At 39.7% G+C, this 19,546-nt stretch overlaps 1 protein-coding gene across 3 annotated transcripts in view; it reads right to left on the bottom strand.

Moving 5' to 3' along the window:
• Positions 1–19,546, bottom strand: part of LOC145411467 (lipoma-preferred partner homolog) — a 164,626-nt gene that overhangs the window by 78,437 nt on the left and 66,643 nt on the right. For all 3 annotated transcript variants that reach the window (XM_080281514.1, XM_080281513.1, XM_080281515.1), the window contains exon 3: positions 2,914–3,083. In XM_080281514.1, the coding sequence (XP_080137640.1) occupies positions 2,914–3,083 (170 nt within the window). The remainder of the gene's footprint in view (positions 1–2,913; positions 3,084–19,546) is intronic.

Below are 19,546 nucleotides of genomic sequence, written 5' to 3'. Positions count from 1 at the left end.
AGACGAGAGCATGGAAGGATGACGAATACCATAAGATGTTGTCAGATATGTCTAGCTATTTGCAAAAAATAATTGAGAAAAGCAATAACATAATTTTAGTGGGTGACTTTAACTGTAAAGAGGTGAACTGGGAGGAATGGTACTCGGCAGGCGGCGAGGATTCATGGGGCACTATGTTATTAAATATAATAATAAATAATGTGATGACGCAATGGGTCAAAGAAGAGACACGGTTTCGAGGTGAGGACACACCAGCAAGGTTAGATTTACTGTTCACCAAAGAACCCGATATAACAGAATCATTGAAATATCTCTGTCCTTTAGGAAAAAGTGATCATGTGGTCATTGAGTTCCAGATGTTGATAGGGAAGAGCTTCATAGACAGGGAAGATACAACTTTAGGAAAGCAAATTTTACAGGATTGAGAAACTTTTTTGAAAATGCGGATTCGAGAAAATTCAGAGAAACGAGAGATACAGAGGAAGTGGGATATCTTTCTAGACTCTATAATTTGGGAGTGGAAAAATTTGTACCAAGAGTAAGAGGGAAAGAAAACAGGAAAAAGAAGTGGTTTAATAGAAGGTGTATGATAGCCAAAAAGGAGAGAGATAAGGTGTGGAACAATTGGAGAAAGAGAGGTAACAACAGAACAAAGGAAGAATATAAAAGAACAAGAAATGAATACACAAGAATACATAGAGAAGAAGAAAGGAATTTTTGAAAAAGGTATAATAGACAAATGCAAGGATGAACCCAAACTGTTTTATAGATTCGTTAATGGCAAACTGAAGCAAAAGGAAGGAATCACCAAGCTGAAAGTAGAAGGAGAGGTCTTTAAGGATGCGGCAAGCAGAAATAATGAACAAACGTTTCCAGTCAGTTTTCACTAAAGAAAAGGAGCTTGTGGAAGGGGAGGGAGTGATTAGAAATGTTCCGGTGATAAAAGATATAAAAGTGGATGTACAGGAAGTGTATAAAATTACTGGAAACTCAAGATGTAAGGAAAGCCCCAGGACCTGATGGAACTTCTAATTGGGTACTGAAGGAATGCAGAGAACAACTGGCGGATATAATTCAAAGTTTAATCGTATGCTCACTCGAAGAGGGGAAAGTGCCACAAGAATGGAAAAGGGCTAATGTGGTACCAATTTACAAGGGAGGAAACAGGGAAGAACCCCTGAATTATAGACCAGTGTCTCTAACCAGCATGGTCGCAAAATTGTGTGAGAGAATCCTGAAAGACAGATGGATAAAATATCTGGAAGAGAGGAATATTTTGGCTGAATGTCAGTTTGGATTCAGAAATGGAAGGTCATGTGTTTCTAACTTGTTGAGCTTTCACTCAAGAGCGATTGACGTGGTACAGGAGAGAGATGGTTGGGTGGATTGTGTGTACTTAGACTTAGAGAAGGCCTTTGACAAGGTACCTCATAAAAGACTAATGTGGAAACTAGAATATATAGGAGGACTGAAGGGGAAACTTCTGGAATGGATGAGAGACTTTTTGAGAGACAGACAAATGAGGACAGTAATAAAGGATAGGATGTCTGGATGGAGGGAAGTAACAAGTGGAGTCCCTCAAGGCTCAGTGTTGGCACCAGTAATGTTCCTGATTTATGTAAATGATATGGTAGATGGGGTGAACAGTTATGCAAGTCTGTTTGCTGATGATGTAAAGATCTTGAGGAAGGTAGAGGTTGAGGAGGATTGTAAAATACTGCTGGAGGATTTGGATAGGATACACAATTGGAGCCGGACGTGGGAAATGAAATTTAATGTAAAGAAATGTAAAATATTGGAAATGGGTAAAAGTACCAGGAGGCCATCACTTAATTATTTATTGGGTAATGAATTAATCACAAAAAGGAGACAAGAGAAAGATTTGGAAGTGCTGGTTGAAGATAGTTTGTCACCAGAAAAGCACATTAACAAGATAGTTGGAGAGACTTATAAACTCTTGACTAACATAAGAGTAGCATTTCATTATATGGATGAGGAGATGATGAAAAAATTGATAGTGGCAATGATCCGCCCCAGGTTAGAATATGCAGCGGTAGTGTGGTCCCCACACAAAAAGAAAGATATAAACAAGATTGAGAGAATACAAAGAACAGCAACCAAGATGGTCCCCAGTCTGAGAGACCTGTCATACAGAGAGAGGCTGGAAAAACTGGATTTGCCTTCCTCAGAGGAAAGGAGAAAGAGGGGAGACATGACTGCAGTGTTCAGGACCATGGTGGGAGTAGATAAAATTGACAAAGAAGATCTGTTTGTATGAGATAAGAGAGCAACAAGAGGATACGGAATGAAATTGAAAAAGTCAAGCTGCTTGAAGGATATCAAGAAATATAGCTTTCCTTACAGAAGTATAGACTTATGGAATAGCCTGGACAAACAGATTGTCCAGTCTAAAAACTTAAATGAGTTTAAAGCCAAATTTGACTTATTGAGAAACAGCGATGGAAACCCATGAGCATAGAACATTCCGTGTATATCACAATTAGGTATATTAGGTAAATACTTAAATATTTGGAACGACTTAGACAAAGAGGTGGTGCATGAGAAAATCATTCATGTGTGTAAAGGTAGACTTGATAAATGTGGATATGGAGACAGGACAACACGAGCATTGCTCAATTCCTGTATACTACAAATAGGTAAATACAAATAGGTAAATACACATCCAGCAGCACAAATTAAATCAGATAAGTAGATGAACTCATTAAACACCAGCACAATGACCACAACTGAAATAACACACCACTCATAACAAAGCAACAGAACACTTACCGGAACTAGTGGCTGTTCTCTTCCACTGGTACAACACAGTACAATATGTGGAGGCTGTTCATTTAACCTTACTCCTTATCAGCTACACTTTTCCCTGTTCTTTACCTCTAAGACATGACTCACCAGATAACAATCCTCACAGTATGGCTTAGAGTCCAGAGCATAGAATGGCTTGCCCTGGAGCTGGAGATGGCAGACAATGCAGACAAAGCACTTGATGTGGTACACTTGCTCCATAGCAGTGCACCCAGTACCCTCACCCACCACCTTCTCACCACACCGTGTGCAGATGCCTGAAAGAAAGGACAAGGAGGAGAAGATGGATGACTTTGGTTGAAGATACTAAAGATGGTATAGTGTATCATTATTTATTATCATCAAAATCATCAAGCTGTATATTGCAGAATTAAACAGTGTGACATCTATACTGTAAATGCCAGAGTCCTAATCAATCTTATGCAAAATGCACTGCATATCATAGTGCACAATATTCAGAAACTTCCATCTCCTTCTAAAAGGTGCTGAAATGAAGCTGGTAGTCAACTTTACTGTTCTTGGTGTAATATTCTAGCTTACTGCTTAAGGTAAAAGGGCAGCCAAGTCTTACATTAATGGTTATTTCAGCATCTAAAAAACAAATTCGTGCAAAAATAAATATTATAGGTGACCAACTGCTGGTGTGTATAATGTAGTACAAAAATTAGCATGGTAAGGCTACATAATTATTTTGGGGGGTCAAGAGATACTGGGTATGTAGCACAAAGAGTTTATAAAGCATTTTAATCCTTTATATAGGAAGGGCATATGGGCAGACATACAGGTGTGTGTGTTCTTACTTGTATCTTTACAGGCATGAGTCAAGCTTATACTGTCCTGTGTATTAAACCATTTTTATCACACATATCCTCAAATTTATTAATAGTTTTGGCACACACTATTTCATTCGGTAGTGCATTCCTCTGATCAATTGCCCTATTTGGGAAACTGAATTTCCGTACACTTTTATCGCCTCTCTTTTTATGTAGTTTTTCGCAGTGTCCTCTTGCTGATGCTCCCCCATAGATTATATATTCATTTATGTCTATTTTCTCTTTCCCTGAGATGCATTTATATAGTACAGTATAATCATGTCTCCTCTTTTCCTTCTCTCAGTGATACTGGTCAGTAGCTGAGTGAATTCTGTCTATTCCCTTTCTTGAACAAGGGAACAATGTTTGCTTTCTTCCACATACCAAGTAGTTTATCTTGTCCTAAGGATTCCTTGAATATTAAATATACTGCTTAAATCTTCTTCACATTCATGTCGCACCCAACCTAAAATTTCATCATGACCACATGCTTTTCCTTTGTCTAATTTTCTTAACTCTTCCTGTACTTCTTTTTTCTTACATTTGTATATCTGGTAATGTGTGTGGGCATGCATATTCCATATCATCTCTTTCCAAATTACTTTCTTTTGTAAAAACAGATTGGAAGTTTTTATTTAGTACTTCACAAATATCTCTCGTGTATAGATGATCCCCTCGTCCGTAATGGACTGTATTTTATCTTTAACTTTAGTTTTGCTTCGGATGTAGCTGTAAAATAGCTTAGGCTGGTCACTACTTTCACTTATAATGTCTTCCTCAAACTGTCTTTGAGCCTCCTCCTTATCATTGTATACCCATTTCTTGCCTGTTTATAGTCGTTATATGCCCTCTCATTAGTGTCTTCTGTATCTATTCCACAGCAAGTCTCCTTTTTCTTATGATTTTTTACATTCTGTATTAAACCATTTCTTTATTTTCGTTTTTGTTTCTTTGTGCTGCGGGATGTAATTTTGGACTCGCATTTCATACAAATCACAAATTTTCTATATATAATATTTAAATCTTGTCCTCTAAGCCCCTTTTCCCAATCTATTTCTAAGAAGTACTTCTTCAGGTCATGATAGCTGCCCTTTTTGTATTTTAGACTCTTTTTGTAATTCTCATTACTGGTAACATGCCATATGCAATCCTGAAGTTGCAATTTAATACCGCATGGTCAGTTTTACTGAATGGAGGGTAATACTGTATATCATATTGTCAGTATCATTTTCTTGCCTGGTAAATATAAATCTAGTACTGATGGATCATCAAGTCCTCTTTATTTGGTGTTTTCCTTTACATGCTGTGCTAGGAAAATCTGCACAAGATCCAGGAGCTTTTGATCCCAACAGCTTTCATGGCCTCTTGCATCTAGAGTATGTCAATTTATATTTCTATTGAAATCTCCAGTTAATATAATTCTTTCAGATTTCTCTTCCATTCTATGTAGTAATATTCTTAAACTGCAAACTGTACTTTCTGCCAGGTTTTCATATTCGCCTCCTTCCCAAGTGTTTGTTTTGGGTGGCATGTATTAATCTCCCACAATTAATTTCCCTTCAGATGTGTTAATCTCCAATGAAACCAGTTCTACTTGTGAAGGTATATCTATTTTTATTTCTTTGACTTGTAAATTTTCTTTGTTAAGATTATAATTCCTCCTTACTTTCTAAAATTTGTTCCTTCTCCATATATACTACTGTATTACTCTAAGTTTAGGGTATCACTTGATATCTTTGGGGTTAATTTTGATTCAGTTAGCCCCTACACCGCGGGCATGTTTACCGATGTTTTGCGTGTGCCGCGGGGTTATTCGGGCTCCGACAGACTCTCAAAAAATATTTGCCAAAAATCAGTTATTAGTCCTAGAATATTAAAATTATATATGCTTATGGCAAATACCTTCAGCTTTCTCCTGGAATGTTTGTTGGGCCTTCGTCAGTTACCGTAGGACTTGTGGAGACCTCTGAAGTTGGGTAACGAAGTCTCCACTTTACACTTCCCGACAACCCGTAATATGATTACCACAGCCAGATATTAACACTATAAACACTACTTTATGATTTTCAAGTAGTTTGGGATCCATACTCCAAAAAAAAAAAAACACTGTGAAAGCAATGAAAATTATGAGCGCGTCTGACTGCCGCACTTGTGCTAGTTCGCTCTTGGTACTCTGTCATTTATTATTCATAAAACCCCTCACACTTTATATTTCTATTACTATATAACACTTATATATATCTACAGTCTTTATCCATAAGTTTCCTTCAGTAGTATTAGTTTATTGTCACTGTAGGGATTCAATTTCTTTCAGTAAAATACGTAGCATTCACTTTCTCGTCCTGTATACTAGCATTGAGAGTGAATGTCACTTTCATCTTCACTCTCATAACTCATAGTATTCAGACATGCTAGAGTGAAACTTTCACTCTCATTACTCCTAGGGTATATAATCGTATTCTTATAATGCTACTCATTTACATTTCTATTTACGTTCTCTATTTTATTTACGTTATTTACATTTCTATTTTATTTACACTGTGTTATGCACTGTCACTTGAAGTAACTTATAAAACTATTTTCCATTGTTCACGTATATTTACATTCATTACTTTCGCTTGCTGTTTACACATTATTTACACATTATTTACAATTTCACTTGCACTGTTTTACTCAACAGAAAGATCGTAGTCACTCTTTTATCAATTGTCAGCCCTTTACCTCTTTCCACACGAGGTTTAGTAGGGGGTAAAGGTCACAGGGCCCTTTGCATGGGGGTGAAAAAGGCCCTGAAGTCAGCAAGAGGAACAGACGTACCGCCTCTTCGGATGATGAGAGAGAACTGATAAGGGAGGGCCGGCCCGGGTAGAGGCCTACTTAGGGGATATTCAGTACTACCAACGTAGCTCTTGAAACAGCTATGTATTTCACTGAAATGATTGGCAGGAAATCTAGACAATACATTATAAATTAGGTAGTTCCAGGTGAATGTAAATATCACTTAGGCTTCTCCCTTCCCTCCTTATATATATTTTTATTACGAGAATAGATTATACGGCATATTTCAAGGGGAAAAAAACAGCGAAAATTAGCGAACAAGTGCACGTGAGGTGTTGTCAGGTGATAATTAGCCAATTCCAGGTGTATGGCACTCTCACTTACCTTATTTCTTTCTTGTATATATTATTTGGTATAAGAATAGGGCATAGGGCTTATTTCAATGGATGAAATCAGTGAAAAATTCCAGGGAAGATTTACTTAGCGTAGCACGGCCGGGCAGGCGAGAGGATAGGGTAATGGAGGGGGGGTAGGGAGGGGAGTCAAGAACAGGGAGAAATGGCTAAATTGTCAACAATGGATGGGAGTACAGATGAGATTAGGAGTGCTGACTAGTGTTGGACATTGGCAGTACTGATAGATGATACAAGCCCCCACTTGGAAGCCCGGGTGAATTAAAAATAACACAGAATCACAAAAGCGACGCCCTGCGGTATGATCCCTTGCTCCCAAGCGTCACGAAAGTGACGCCCCGCGGTTAAGGGGTTAGGGAAAATTAATAATATACAGTATGGTTCCATTTTTTTTTTTTTTTTTTTTTTTTTGACTCTGGGCATAGGCTTCACAGCCTGCTATCAAGGCCCAGCAGTCCTCCTACATACCATGCACCTCTACATGTCACCACTTCAGCGCTAACACCCACCGTCCATATTGAATACATGCTAGGGCTGTCTCATAAAGGACTGGATAGTCTTCCATCTCTAATAATTTAGACACCACTCCATTTACATATGAGTACATCAACTTAATCATCTTGTTGAGATACTTGCCATAACTTGAGTCTACTACCTTCCTTCTTTTTACTCCCTGCTGGTTATGTACCACTTTTGTACCAGCAATCCTATTATTTTGTAAAAAAAAAATTTAGTCTTCTCTTCCTCTGATCATCCCTCATTCTTTGTTTTTGCCTCCTCCCTCTTCTCGTACAGTATTCCCAATTCCTCTTGAGTTAGGCATCTTTTATCCATAGTTTTGTAAATTCTTCTTTTTCCGTGAGTTCGCTTGCATTTTTTAGTATTCCCTCCACACTGTTCACTCTGTAAGGTTACTATCAGTGGCCTTGACTTATTTCTCTCATATTTCCCAAGCCTTTTGTGTTCCTCTGTGTCTTTATCACAGATTTCTTCTGAAACTTCCTTCAGTGTGTGTGTGTGTGCGTGTGTGTAATTCACCGGGTCGGTCAGGATCACTGGATGGGCGTGATTGTCAGCTTTTACCCTCCCGGAAGGGAGCTGAGAGCTCATATAGTCCGATCTATGGGCAAGGCTGTGACCTTCACACCCGTCCCCTTGCTCAAGGGGGAGAGTAACCACCCACTTCGTCAGTGAAACTTTTCACAACCTGAGCGAGGCTCGAACTCCCGTCTACCAGATGGCAAACGAGAACGCTACCACTGAGCCAGCGAGCGGTGTAGCCAGCGAGCGGTGTGTGTGTGTGTGTGTGTGTGTGTGTGTGTGTGTGTGTGTGTGTGTATTTACCTAATTGTGATATACAGGAAATGAGCTACGCTCGTGGGGTCACATCTCTGTTTCTCAATAAGTCAAATTTAGCTTTAAACTTGTTTAAGTTTTTAGACTGAACGATCTCTGTCCAGGCTATTCAACAGGTCTATACATCTATAAGGAAAACTATATTTCTTGATATCCTTCAAGCAGCTTGGTTTCTTCAGTTTCATTCCCTGTCCTCTTGTTACTCTCGTCCCATAAAAACAGATCTTCTTTGTCAATTTTATCTACTCCTGCCATGGTCCTGAACAATGCAATCATGTCTCCCCTCCTTCTCCTTCCTTCTAAGGAAGGCAAATCCAGCTTTTCCAGCCTCTCTCTGTAAGACAGATCTGCCAGACTGGGGACCATTTTGGTTGCTGTTGTTTGTATTCTTTCAATCTTGTTTATATCTTTCTTTTTGTGTGGGGACCACACTACTGTTGCATACTCTAACCTGGGGCGAATCATGGCCATTAACAATTTTTTCATCATCTCCTCATCCATATAGTGAAAAGCTACTCTTATATTAGTCAGGAGTTTATACGTCTCTCTAACTGCCTTGTTAATGTGTTTTTCAGGTGACAAACTGTCCTGGACCTGCATTCCCAAATCTTTCTCTTCTCTCGCTTTTGTGATTGGTTCATTACCCATCAAATAATTCAATAATGGCCTCTTGGTACTTTTACCCATTTCCAATAATTTACATTCTTTGCATGAAATTTCATTTCCCACATCCGGCTCCAATCATGTATCCTATCCAGATCCTCCTGCAGCATTTTACAATCCTCCTCAACCTCTATCTTCCTCAAGATCTTTGCATCATCAGCAAACAGACTTGCATAACTGTTCACTCCATCTACCATATCATTTACATCAATCAAGAACATTACTGGCACCAACACCGAGCCCTGTGGGACTCCACTTGTTACTTCCCTCCATCCAGAAATCCTATCCTTTATTACTGTCCTCATTTGTCTGTCTCTCAAAAAATCTCTCATCCACTCCAGGAGGTTCCCCTTCAGTCCTCCAATATGCTCTAGTTTCCACATTAGTCTCTTATGAGGTACCTTGTCGAAGGCCTTCTCCAAATCTAAATATACACAATCCACCCAACCATCTCTCTCCTGTAGCACATCAATCGCTCTTGAGTAAAAACTCAACAAGTTGGAAACACATCACCTTCCACTTCTAAATCCAAACTGACTATCAGCCAAAATATTCATCTCTTCCAGATATTTTATCCATCTATCTTTTAGAATTCTTTCGTACAAAATTGCGACCATGCTGGTTAGGGACACTGGTCTATAATTCAGGGGTTCTTCTCTGTTTCCTCCCTTATAAACTGGTACCACATTTGCCCTCTCCCATTCTTGAGGCACTGTCCCCTCTTCCAGAGAACACACAATTAAACTGTGAATCTTATCCGCCAGTTGTTTTCTGCATTCCTTCAGTACCCAATTAGAGATTCCATCTGGTCCTGGGGCTTTCCTTACATCTTGAGTTTCCAGTAATTTATACACTTCCTGTACTTCCACTTTCATATCTTTTTTTACTACATTAGTAATAATCACTCCCTCCCCTTCCACAAACTCCTTTTCATTAGTGAAAACTGATTGGAAACATTAATTTTGTTCATTATTTCTGCTTGCATTTCTGCATCTTTATAGACCTCTCTTTCAGTTTGGTGATTCCTTCCTTTTGTTTCAGTTTGCCACTGACAAATCTATAAAACAGTTTGGGTTCATCCCTACATTTGTCTATTATACCTTTTTCAAAATTCCTTTCTTCCTCTCTACGTATTCTTGTGTATTCATTTCGAGTTCTTTTATATTCTTCCTTTGTTCTGTTGTTACCTCTTTTTCTCCAATTGTTCCATGCCATGACTCTCTCTTTTTTGCTGTCATACAGCTTCTATTAAACCACTCCTTTTTCCTGTGTTCTTTCCCCCTTACTCTTGGCACAAATTTTTCCACTCCCGAATTATAGAAGCCTAGAAAAATATCCCACTTCTTCTGTATCTCTCGTTCTGTGTGTGTGTGTGTGTGTGTGTGTGTGTGTGTGTGTGTGTGTGTGTGTGTGTGTGTGTGTGTGTGTGTGTGTGTGTAAATGGACATATTTACAGTATACAGTACAGTATATCAACTAGATATATCCTTACAAGTAGAACTGATTGTGGTAGAAATCAATACATCTGAGGGGAAAGTAATTGTGGCAAATTTATACATGCCACCCAAATCAAACACATGGGAAAGAGGTGAATATGAGGATCTGACAGAGAGTACAATTCAGAGTTTAGGAGCAATACTACATAGAACAGAAGACAAATTGGAGAGAATTATACTAACTGGGGATTTTAATACAAATATAAATTGGAATACTCTAGATATAATAAGCCAAGAAAGCTGTTGGGACCAAAAGCTCCTGGATCTCGTGCAGGACTTTTTCCTAACGCAACATGTAAGGGAAAGCACCAGAAAAAGAGGACTCGATGTACCCTCAGTACTAGATCTTATATTTACTAGGCAAGGAAACGATATTAGTGGTAGGTGGTGGCGACCATCACCCACTCACTTGATGTAGTGCTGCCTACTTCTTCCTTAGCCTTTATCATTCGTTTTCTGTGCCTGCCCTCCTCTCTTCCTATTTCTCCCATCTCTCCTGTCACTTCTTATTGCTTTTCTTTCCTTTACAGGTGGCTTTACATTGAGTGACAAGCCAAATGGTTTCCTGTGAGCCAAGAAACCATTTACAACGCTGGATGGTAACCACATAACCAAACCATACGTGCTACCTGTGTCAACAAGTGGGTTGGTGGAGGGTTAGTGACCCTCCCCATAAAACAAATAACTCAAAGTCACCCCTTACGGGATTATGGCATCTGGAAATAGATAGATACATATAGAAAACCATATTGACAATTTAATTTATCACCATGCATTCGGCAAAAGCGACCATGCAATACTTAAATGCAACTTCAGGATTGCATATGACATAGTTAACAGCAATGAAAGTTACAAAATGAGTCTAGATTATAAAAAGGGAAACTTCCATGACCTAAAGAAGTACTTCTTAGAAATAGATTGGGAAAAGGAGCTTACAGGACAAGATTTAAATGCTATATATAAAAAATTCTGTGAACTAAATGAAACAGGAGTCCAGAAGTACATCCCACAACACAAAGAAGCAGAAAAGAAAATAAAGAAAAGGTTTAATACAGAATGTAAAAATCAAAAGAAAAAAGAGATTTGTTGTGGATTAGATACAGAAGACACAATAGTGAAAGGGCATATAACAACTATAGACAGGCAAGAAACGATTATACAAGAATAAGGAGGGAAGCCCAAAAACAGTTTGAGGAGGACATCATAAATAAAAGTAGTGATCAACCGAAGCAATTTTACAGCTACATCCAAAATGAAACCAAAGTAAAAGATAAAATACAATCCATTACGGATGAGGGGATCATAGGTGATACACAAGAGAAGGATATTTGTGAAGCACTAAATAAGAATTTCTAATCAGTTTTTACAGAAGAAAATAATTTAGAGAGGGATGATATGGAACATGCATGCCCACACATATAACCAGATATACAAATATCAGAAAAAGAAATACAGGAGCTAAGTAAATTAGACAAAGGAAAAGCAAATGATCCTGATGAAATTTCATGATGGGTGCTACATGAATGTGCAAAGGAGTAGTAAACCATTATCTTTAATATTCAAGGAATCCTTGGAACAAGGTAAACGACCTGGTATTTGGAAGAAAGTAAACATTGTTCCCTTATTCAAGAAAAGGAATAGACAAAATCCACTCAACTCCCGACCAGTATCATTAACCAGTGTTGTAAACAAGGTATTAGAAAAGCTGATAAGAAAAGTTTGGGTAAATCATCTAGAGCACAATATGATAACAGAAAGACAGTTTGGTTTCGAAAAGGGAAAATCATGTGTTACTAGTCTGTTGAGCTGCTATGATAGTGTAACAGAAACATTACAGAAAAGAGAAGGATGGGCGGACAGTTTCTACAGTATTTAGATTTCAAGAAAGCATTTGACAGAGTACCGCACCAAAGACTTTTATGGAAACTGTACCATCAAGGAGGAATCCATGGCAAACTGTATTATTGGATGCAAGATTATCTCAAAAAACGAGAAATGAGAACAGCACTAAGGGGAAATTACTCATCATGGAGGGAAGTGACTATAGTAGGACTCGCCTAAGTTTGCGGCTGTGGTGTGGCCCGCACCTGTGTACAGTGTTGCCACGTTTTCTATACCGTTATCTCTCTCTCTCTCTCCTGGCGGGAGATGTGAGCCACCCTGAGTACTTTTGATTCTTTTATAAGTTGTTTATAATTGTGCTTTCATTTGCTAATTTGGTTTTGTTATATTTAGTGATATTTATCATTTTTTGTTTACGGCGACAGATGACCCGTTATTGCAGTATCATGATTGATTTTCATTCATTCATTCTCTTTCCCCTTCCTCCATCTCTCTCTCAGCCTGACAATGCCTCCACCACCATCACCACTCGTCTCTCTCTCTCTCTCTCTCTCTCTTTTATTGCAAGAGACATTTTGGATATTTTCTTTTACATAATATTGTATATATTGTAAATTTGACATCATTTCCACACCACCCCTGAGATCAAGGCCACCGACTGGGTGTGGAAGTGTTGCCGCTCGCGAGTGAATAATGTCTTTATTTTTACTTCAGTATTGGCATATGCCTACTATTTTGTCCTACATATTAGCTTATGATTATAAATGTGATTATTCCTCGCCCTTAAAATTACGGTAAAAGCCAGTAAATGTGAGCATTTTTCCCTAGCAACACCTGTACAAGCTATGCTTGGGTCTACGGAGGGGTACGTACTTTACCTTAGGCCAGACTGGGTGTGTCAGTGTTGCCACTCACAAGAATTATATGAATTACTGTATTTCTTTTACTTTGGATATTGGCATATTTCTTCTTTTTTCAGGCTCATTCTCTTATATCCATAACTGTAATATTATTACCCACCCTAAAACTACGCTAAAAAACATTAAAAGTGACTACAATTTCTTTTAGCAACACTGTACAATATGTATGCCATGTTTTTGTGTTACTGTATAAATATTTTATGCATAATAAGATTACTGTTGATTCATCCATCAAAATACACAAGTGTAAGTTTTATTCATCTGAATTTATCGTATTTGTGTTGCCTTGTACATAAATAGCTTCCGTTTCACATCGCAGGTTGGGGAAACGTGGCACCATTGTACACAGGTGCGGGCCACACCACAGCCGCAAACTTAGGCGAGTCCTACTATAGCAGAGTTCCACAGGGCTCAGTGCTGGCACCAATCATGTTTTTCGTGTATGTAAATGATACAGACAGCAACATTGGAAACGAAAGCTATCTAAATATGTTTGCTGATGATGCAAAAATCTATCTATCTATCTGTTGCCAGATGCCATAATCCCGTAAGGGGTGGCCATTTGACTCTGAGTTATTTGTTTTACGGGGAGGGGCACTAACCCTCCACCAACCCACTCGTTGACACAGGTAGCACTTATGGTTTGGTTATATGGTTATCACCCAGAGTTGTAAATGATTTCTTGGCTTACAGGAAATCATTTGGCTTGTCACTCAATGTAAAGCCACCTGTAAAGGAAAGAAAAGCAATAAGAAGTGACAGGAAAGATGGGAGAAATAGGAAGAGAGGAGGACAGGCACAGAAAAACAATGATAAAAGCTAAGAAAGAAGTAGGCAGCACTACATTAAGTGAGTGGATGATGGTCGCCACCACCTACAAAGGAAAATTACTAACGCAGACTCGTAAAGAGCTACAAGAAGAATTAAATAAACTTCATGAATGGAGCAATACATGGCAAATGGAATTCAATGTGGAAAAGTGTCATGTAATGAAGTTTGGTAAAAGTGGAAAAAGACTTGATTGGGATTATAAGTTAGGAAGTAAAACCCTACACACATCAGAAAGAGAGAAGGATCTACCATCCATTTCAGACCCCATGAGGCATCGTTTTTCGCAATTATGTTCTAAACAAACAGTTGGATCAATATGTTATTTTGGCACAGCTTGTTTGACATTGTCCCCTAATTTATGGCATTACAGTGCATTGCCAAGTATGTTTCATTAAGGAGTTTACTCTTGGCATTGAAGGCGAAGCTGACAAGAGCCGAGTAGACATTCGGACAGGGGCAGGTTTTACGTGACTTAGTTGTGCCATGTATCACTCCACCACCTCTCCCTCCACTCCCATCATCCCCTGTCCGAATGTCTACTTGGCTCTTGCCAAATTCGCCTTCAAAGCCGAGAGTAAACTCCTTAATGAAACATACTTAGCAATGCACTGTAGTGCTATAAATTACGGGATGGTGTCAAACAAGCTGTGCCAAAATGTCATATTGATCCAACTGTTTGTTTAGAACATATTTGCGAAAAATGATGCCTCATAGGGTCTGAAATGGATAGTAGGTATGATTATCAATAACAGACTATCTCCAGCTGACCACATCAGTAAGAAGGTATGGATCGTATATACACTGCTTGCAAATATGAAAATAGCATTCACATACATAAATGCAGACATGCTAAGAAAGAGCATAACAGTTTTCATCAGACCTAGAGTATGCATCGGTAGTCTGGAGTCCTCATCTCAAAAAACAAATAGACAATATTGAAAAAGTTCAAAGGGCCGCTGCAAGATGGGTACAAAGCTTAAGGGATCCAAGGTGGCTCAATCGGTAGAGAGGTGGCCTGTAGTCCTTACGGACCCAGGTTCGAATCCCGGCTGGGGCAGGGAACAGTTTAAGGATTTGAATTTCATTAAATCAGGCTTTACTGATCTACCAGAAGACCCGCCGACATGTCGTAAAAATACCCCCGCTAATACCAATACACCAGCCCTGTATGAGACAGCCCTAGCATGTATTCAATATGGACGGTGGGTGTTAGCGCCGAAGTGGTGACATGTAGAGGTGTATGGTATGTAGGAGGACTGCTGGGCCTTGATAGCAGGCTGTGAAGCCTATGCCCAGAGTCGGACACATAAAAAAAAAAAAAAAAAAAAAGCTATGAAGAAAGACTAGAAAAACTGAATCTACCTTCACTATGGGAGAGAAGGAAAAGAGAAGACATGATTATGCTACATAAATGCAAATCAGGGAAGGTGAAAATAGACATAAATGATTACATAACCTATGGGGATGCATCAGCAAGAGGACACTGCAAAAAACTGCATAAAAAGGGAGGTGATAAAGATGTAAGGAAATTGGTTTCCCAAACAGGGTAACTGATCAGTGGAATGCACTACCGAATGAAACAGTTTGTGTCAAAACAATTCATAAATTTAAGGATATGTATGATAAAAAATGGTTCAAGACACAGGACAGTACGAGGTTGACTCATTCCTGTATAGATACAATTAGATAAGCACACACACACACACACACACACACACACACACACACACACACACACACACACACACACACACACAAAATAAAAAAGTAAGTTTTCAAACTATATAACATCACTAAAACTGGGGCTATGCTGGATGGCCTTCACTGCAGAGAAATTACAGTCTTACTGACAGGTGGTAACTCTCTGCCATCTGGCATCACTTTACAACACCAGCATGCTGACAGCTTCTGGACTGATGCAGTGGCCCTAAATGGAGGTCCATGGTGATTCATTTTTTAAATACTAAGAATGTGACTGCGGTGGAAATTCGTCATAACTGAAGCCAATGGGAGCGAAGTAATGAGCTGTCAGTGTGACAAAGTAGTATCTAGATTTTAAAAAGGGAAGACATGGCAAATGAATGTAAGAAGAGCAGCAGTGGCAGACCCAAGACAACAAATATGCCACACAACAAGACACCTGCTGTAACAGCAAATATAGAAAACAGAGGAGTTGAAATAAATCAGCTACAAACAAGGCTTCAATCTGTCACATGGAACAGTTGTCAAGCCTATTCAAGAATTAGGGTTTCAAAAGACATGCAAACAATGGGTCCTGTAAGCATTATCTGAAGATCACAAAGCACAAAGAATAGCTCATGCCCTGTCATTCCTGAAGCAGTATGTAGTCGGTGTCTTCGAAATCCTCAAGTGCACTGTTGCTGGTGATGAAATATGAATTCACCATCGGATCACAGAGTAAATGTGTGAGCATAGTGGAAACATTCTGGGTCACTCTTAATGAAGAAATTCAAGATTGGTCATTCTACTGGCAGTGATGACTATAGGCATACTCTGATATCTGCTTAATCAGTAACCGAACACCTGCGACACCAAGCAAAAGAAATTGTGGAACATTCCCACAATCCGAACAGCTGTCGATTCGCTAGTCTGAATACTCCACCGCTCCCTAAATTTGAAACGTGCGCATCTGAATGCGGATGTGGTGGTGCACATGACTTCCTGTTCTCCCTCCATCCCCTTGCTTCTAACCCTGTCCCAAACCCCCCACACCATCCCTCCCTCGATCCCCTGCCACACTCAGCACTGCCAGGTATGTCAACCTTCCCATCTCCCCACCCTCCCCCACTCAATGCGCTGTCTGCCTGGACCACGCTCATCCCCTCTCGCTGAGTCTGTTGCTCTGAACGCATCTCAGAATAGACTTATGTCATCAATAAACTGCCATAATATGTTTTTATGTGATGTTTGACGTCCCATTTTTTAGCAATAGAATTGTTTATGAAAATTGCAATATTACCTATGGTGTTCCTGTGTTGGTCTCTACTGATTAAGGTATGGGAGGGTTTGGGTTTGGGCCTGGAATGCATTTCTGGCTTTTCTTCAGCATCTTTTGGGGAAAATTGCTTCAACATCTGGCAACTCGCTGTCCGCACACTCCCACCAGTACACAACATTGCTGGATATCAGGGTAAGCCTATGCCTGTGTACCATGCTTTGGGACCATAAAGGTGAGTTGTTGACTGACTTCACAGAACAAGAAAAAAGTCAATGCAGCTTCATTCTGCACAACATCAGATCACTTGAGAGATGCCACAATACGAAAAAGCCCTGTATTTCATTACTGCGTCACTACAAATCATAAATTCTTGCAACAATTACAGTGAGGAATCTTGTAAAATCTGCCCTACGACTCACATCATGACTACCAACTCTTTCCTACTTTTAAAGATCATGATGGTGGATGTTGGAGTGGCCCTGGTGAGAGAGGATAGTGTTTGGAAACTCCCTGTACTGTTGTTTGCAGATGATACTGTGTTGTTGAGTGAAGACGAAGGGGAGCTGCAAGGCTTGGTGGATGAGTTTGGGAGAGTGTGTAAGAAACGGAATCTGAAGATGAATGTAGGGAAGAGTAAAGTGATGGTCTTTGAGAGAGGTGAAGTCAGTGAATGTACAGCGAGGTTGGATGGTGAGGAATTGGAAAATGTGAGTACGTTTAAGTACTTGGGTAGTGTGATGAGTAAGGATGGAGGTTTGGAGGGTGAAGTGCTTGAAAGGGTACAGCAGGGAAGAAAGGTTGCTGGTTCTTTGAAAGCAGTGATAAGAAACAGGGAAGTGAGCATGGAAGTGAAAAAGATACTACATGACAGTATTGTGATACCAACTCTTACGTACGGAAGTGAAGCTTGGACGTTGTTGGAAGGACACAAGTCAAGAGTGAGAGCAGTGGAAATGAGTTATTTAAGAGGAGCCTGTGGAGTCACATGGAGAGATAGGCTGACGAATGAGGATATAAAGGAACATCGTGGTGTTGAGGTGGATGTGATAGGGAGCGTTATGAGGAACACACTGAGGTGGTTTGGCCATGTGGAGAGGATGGAGGGTGAAAGACTGACGAAGAGAGTGTATGTGAGTGAGGTGGAGGGGGGAAGAGGGAGGGGGAGGCCGAGGATGAGATGGAGGGATGGGGTGGAGAGGTATATGAGAGAGGGGGGTGTCTGTTGGGAGCAGGGTAGTGAAATGGCGGGGGACAGGGCGACTTGGAGGCGATTTGTTTGTGGCCACCCCAAACGGGATTGAGGCGTCTGGCAATAGATAGATAGATAGATGGTGGCCACAGACTTCAAAGTGATGATGATGTGAAGAAAGTTGTGAGATGATGACTCAACACTCAGGAAACTGAAATTTATTTGGAGGGAACAGAAAAAGCTAGTTCTGCCTAAACCAGTGACGACTACAATGAAAAATAGAGGTTTTCAAAGAATAAAATTGTACTGGTTTGCCACACACACACACACACACACACACATCCACATATATACAGTACCGTATGTGTATATATATATATCTATATATATATATATATATATATATATATACATTTATATATGATAGATAGATAGATATAGATATACACACTGTATATACAGGCATACCCCGGTTTAACGGCCTAACTGGTCATGTAAAACCCCATCGTTAGGCAGGGTATCGTATATCGGGATACTTTTAACACATATTTCAATGTGGACCGTTTACCAGCCTTGGGTTTCCCCCCAAACCAGGTCCAAAACCCACCCAGATGAGCCCAAAAACAGGTTTAAAGGCAATCTAAATGGCCTAACAGCTGTAAAGGAAGCTCACCTAAGCCTAACACCAGTAAATATGAGCCTGGAAAAAATCAAGCTTAGCAAACTGTACCCCAAAATTACAATGTTCACCCCACCTATGGCTAAAACACATTAATCAAAGTCTAAAAACAGTTTATAAATCAGCCTAAACACAAAATTTTAGTCTAAAATATCATGACAATAGGTAAGAAAAACTCAAAACCCATCGTTAAACTGGGGTTTGGCCATCATTAGGCAGAGTATGGTGCAATTCCTACCCCCATCGTTAAGCCAGGATATTGTATCTAGGGGATCATATATCGAGGTATTACTGTACAGTCAAGTCGCCCATGGCGCGTGCTTCTATGGCACGGTTTTCTATGACACGGAAAGATGCCAGACCCCCCCAAAACGAACCACACGCATAAAATACCTATGGCGTGGGCACGGCAAGGTTAGAAGCTCGCGGGCAAATTCCCCTGGCGGTCGGCACACTCCCCTGTTTGTAAACAAAGAAGATGGCGACCACTTCAGCTCCAACTGTGAATTTTTTTCTCCCTTATGAGGAGGTTAAACTTCACCAAAATCATTGTGTTAAGTAATGAAACATTAAAGATTAGTTCAGTATTGTGACTAGTTTATAGGTTTGTTCATAAAACAGCTATGAACGGGTTGGTGATGAAGCACCTATCTCTGAGCTAAGACGAAGTATAAGGCCTCCCACCATCATCATCATCACATATATAAGAATGATTATTAATGTGTTAAATGTGAGTTTTGTTGACACTTGGGGATACAAACTTTATCAATAAACTTCTTCGA

The sequence above is a fragment of the Coenobita brevimanus genome, chromosome 89 (genome assembly GCF_032717465.1).
Source record: "Coenobita brevimanus isolate Jiangsu-jjx chromosome 89, ASM3271746v2, whole genome shotgun sequence".
Classification (NCBI taxonomy): domain Eukaryota; kingdom Metazoa; phylum Arthropoda; class Malacostraca; order Decapoda; family Coenobitidae; genus Coenobita; species Coenobita brevimanus.
Note: the sequence above shows the minus strand (reverse complement) of the source record. Positions and strands in the feature narration are given on the sequence as shown.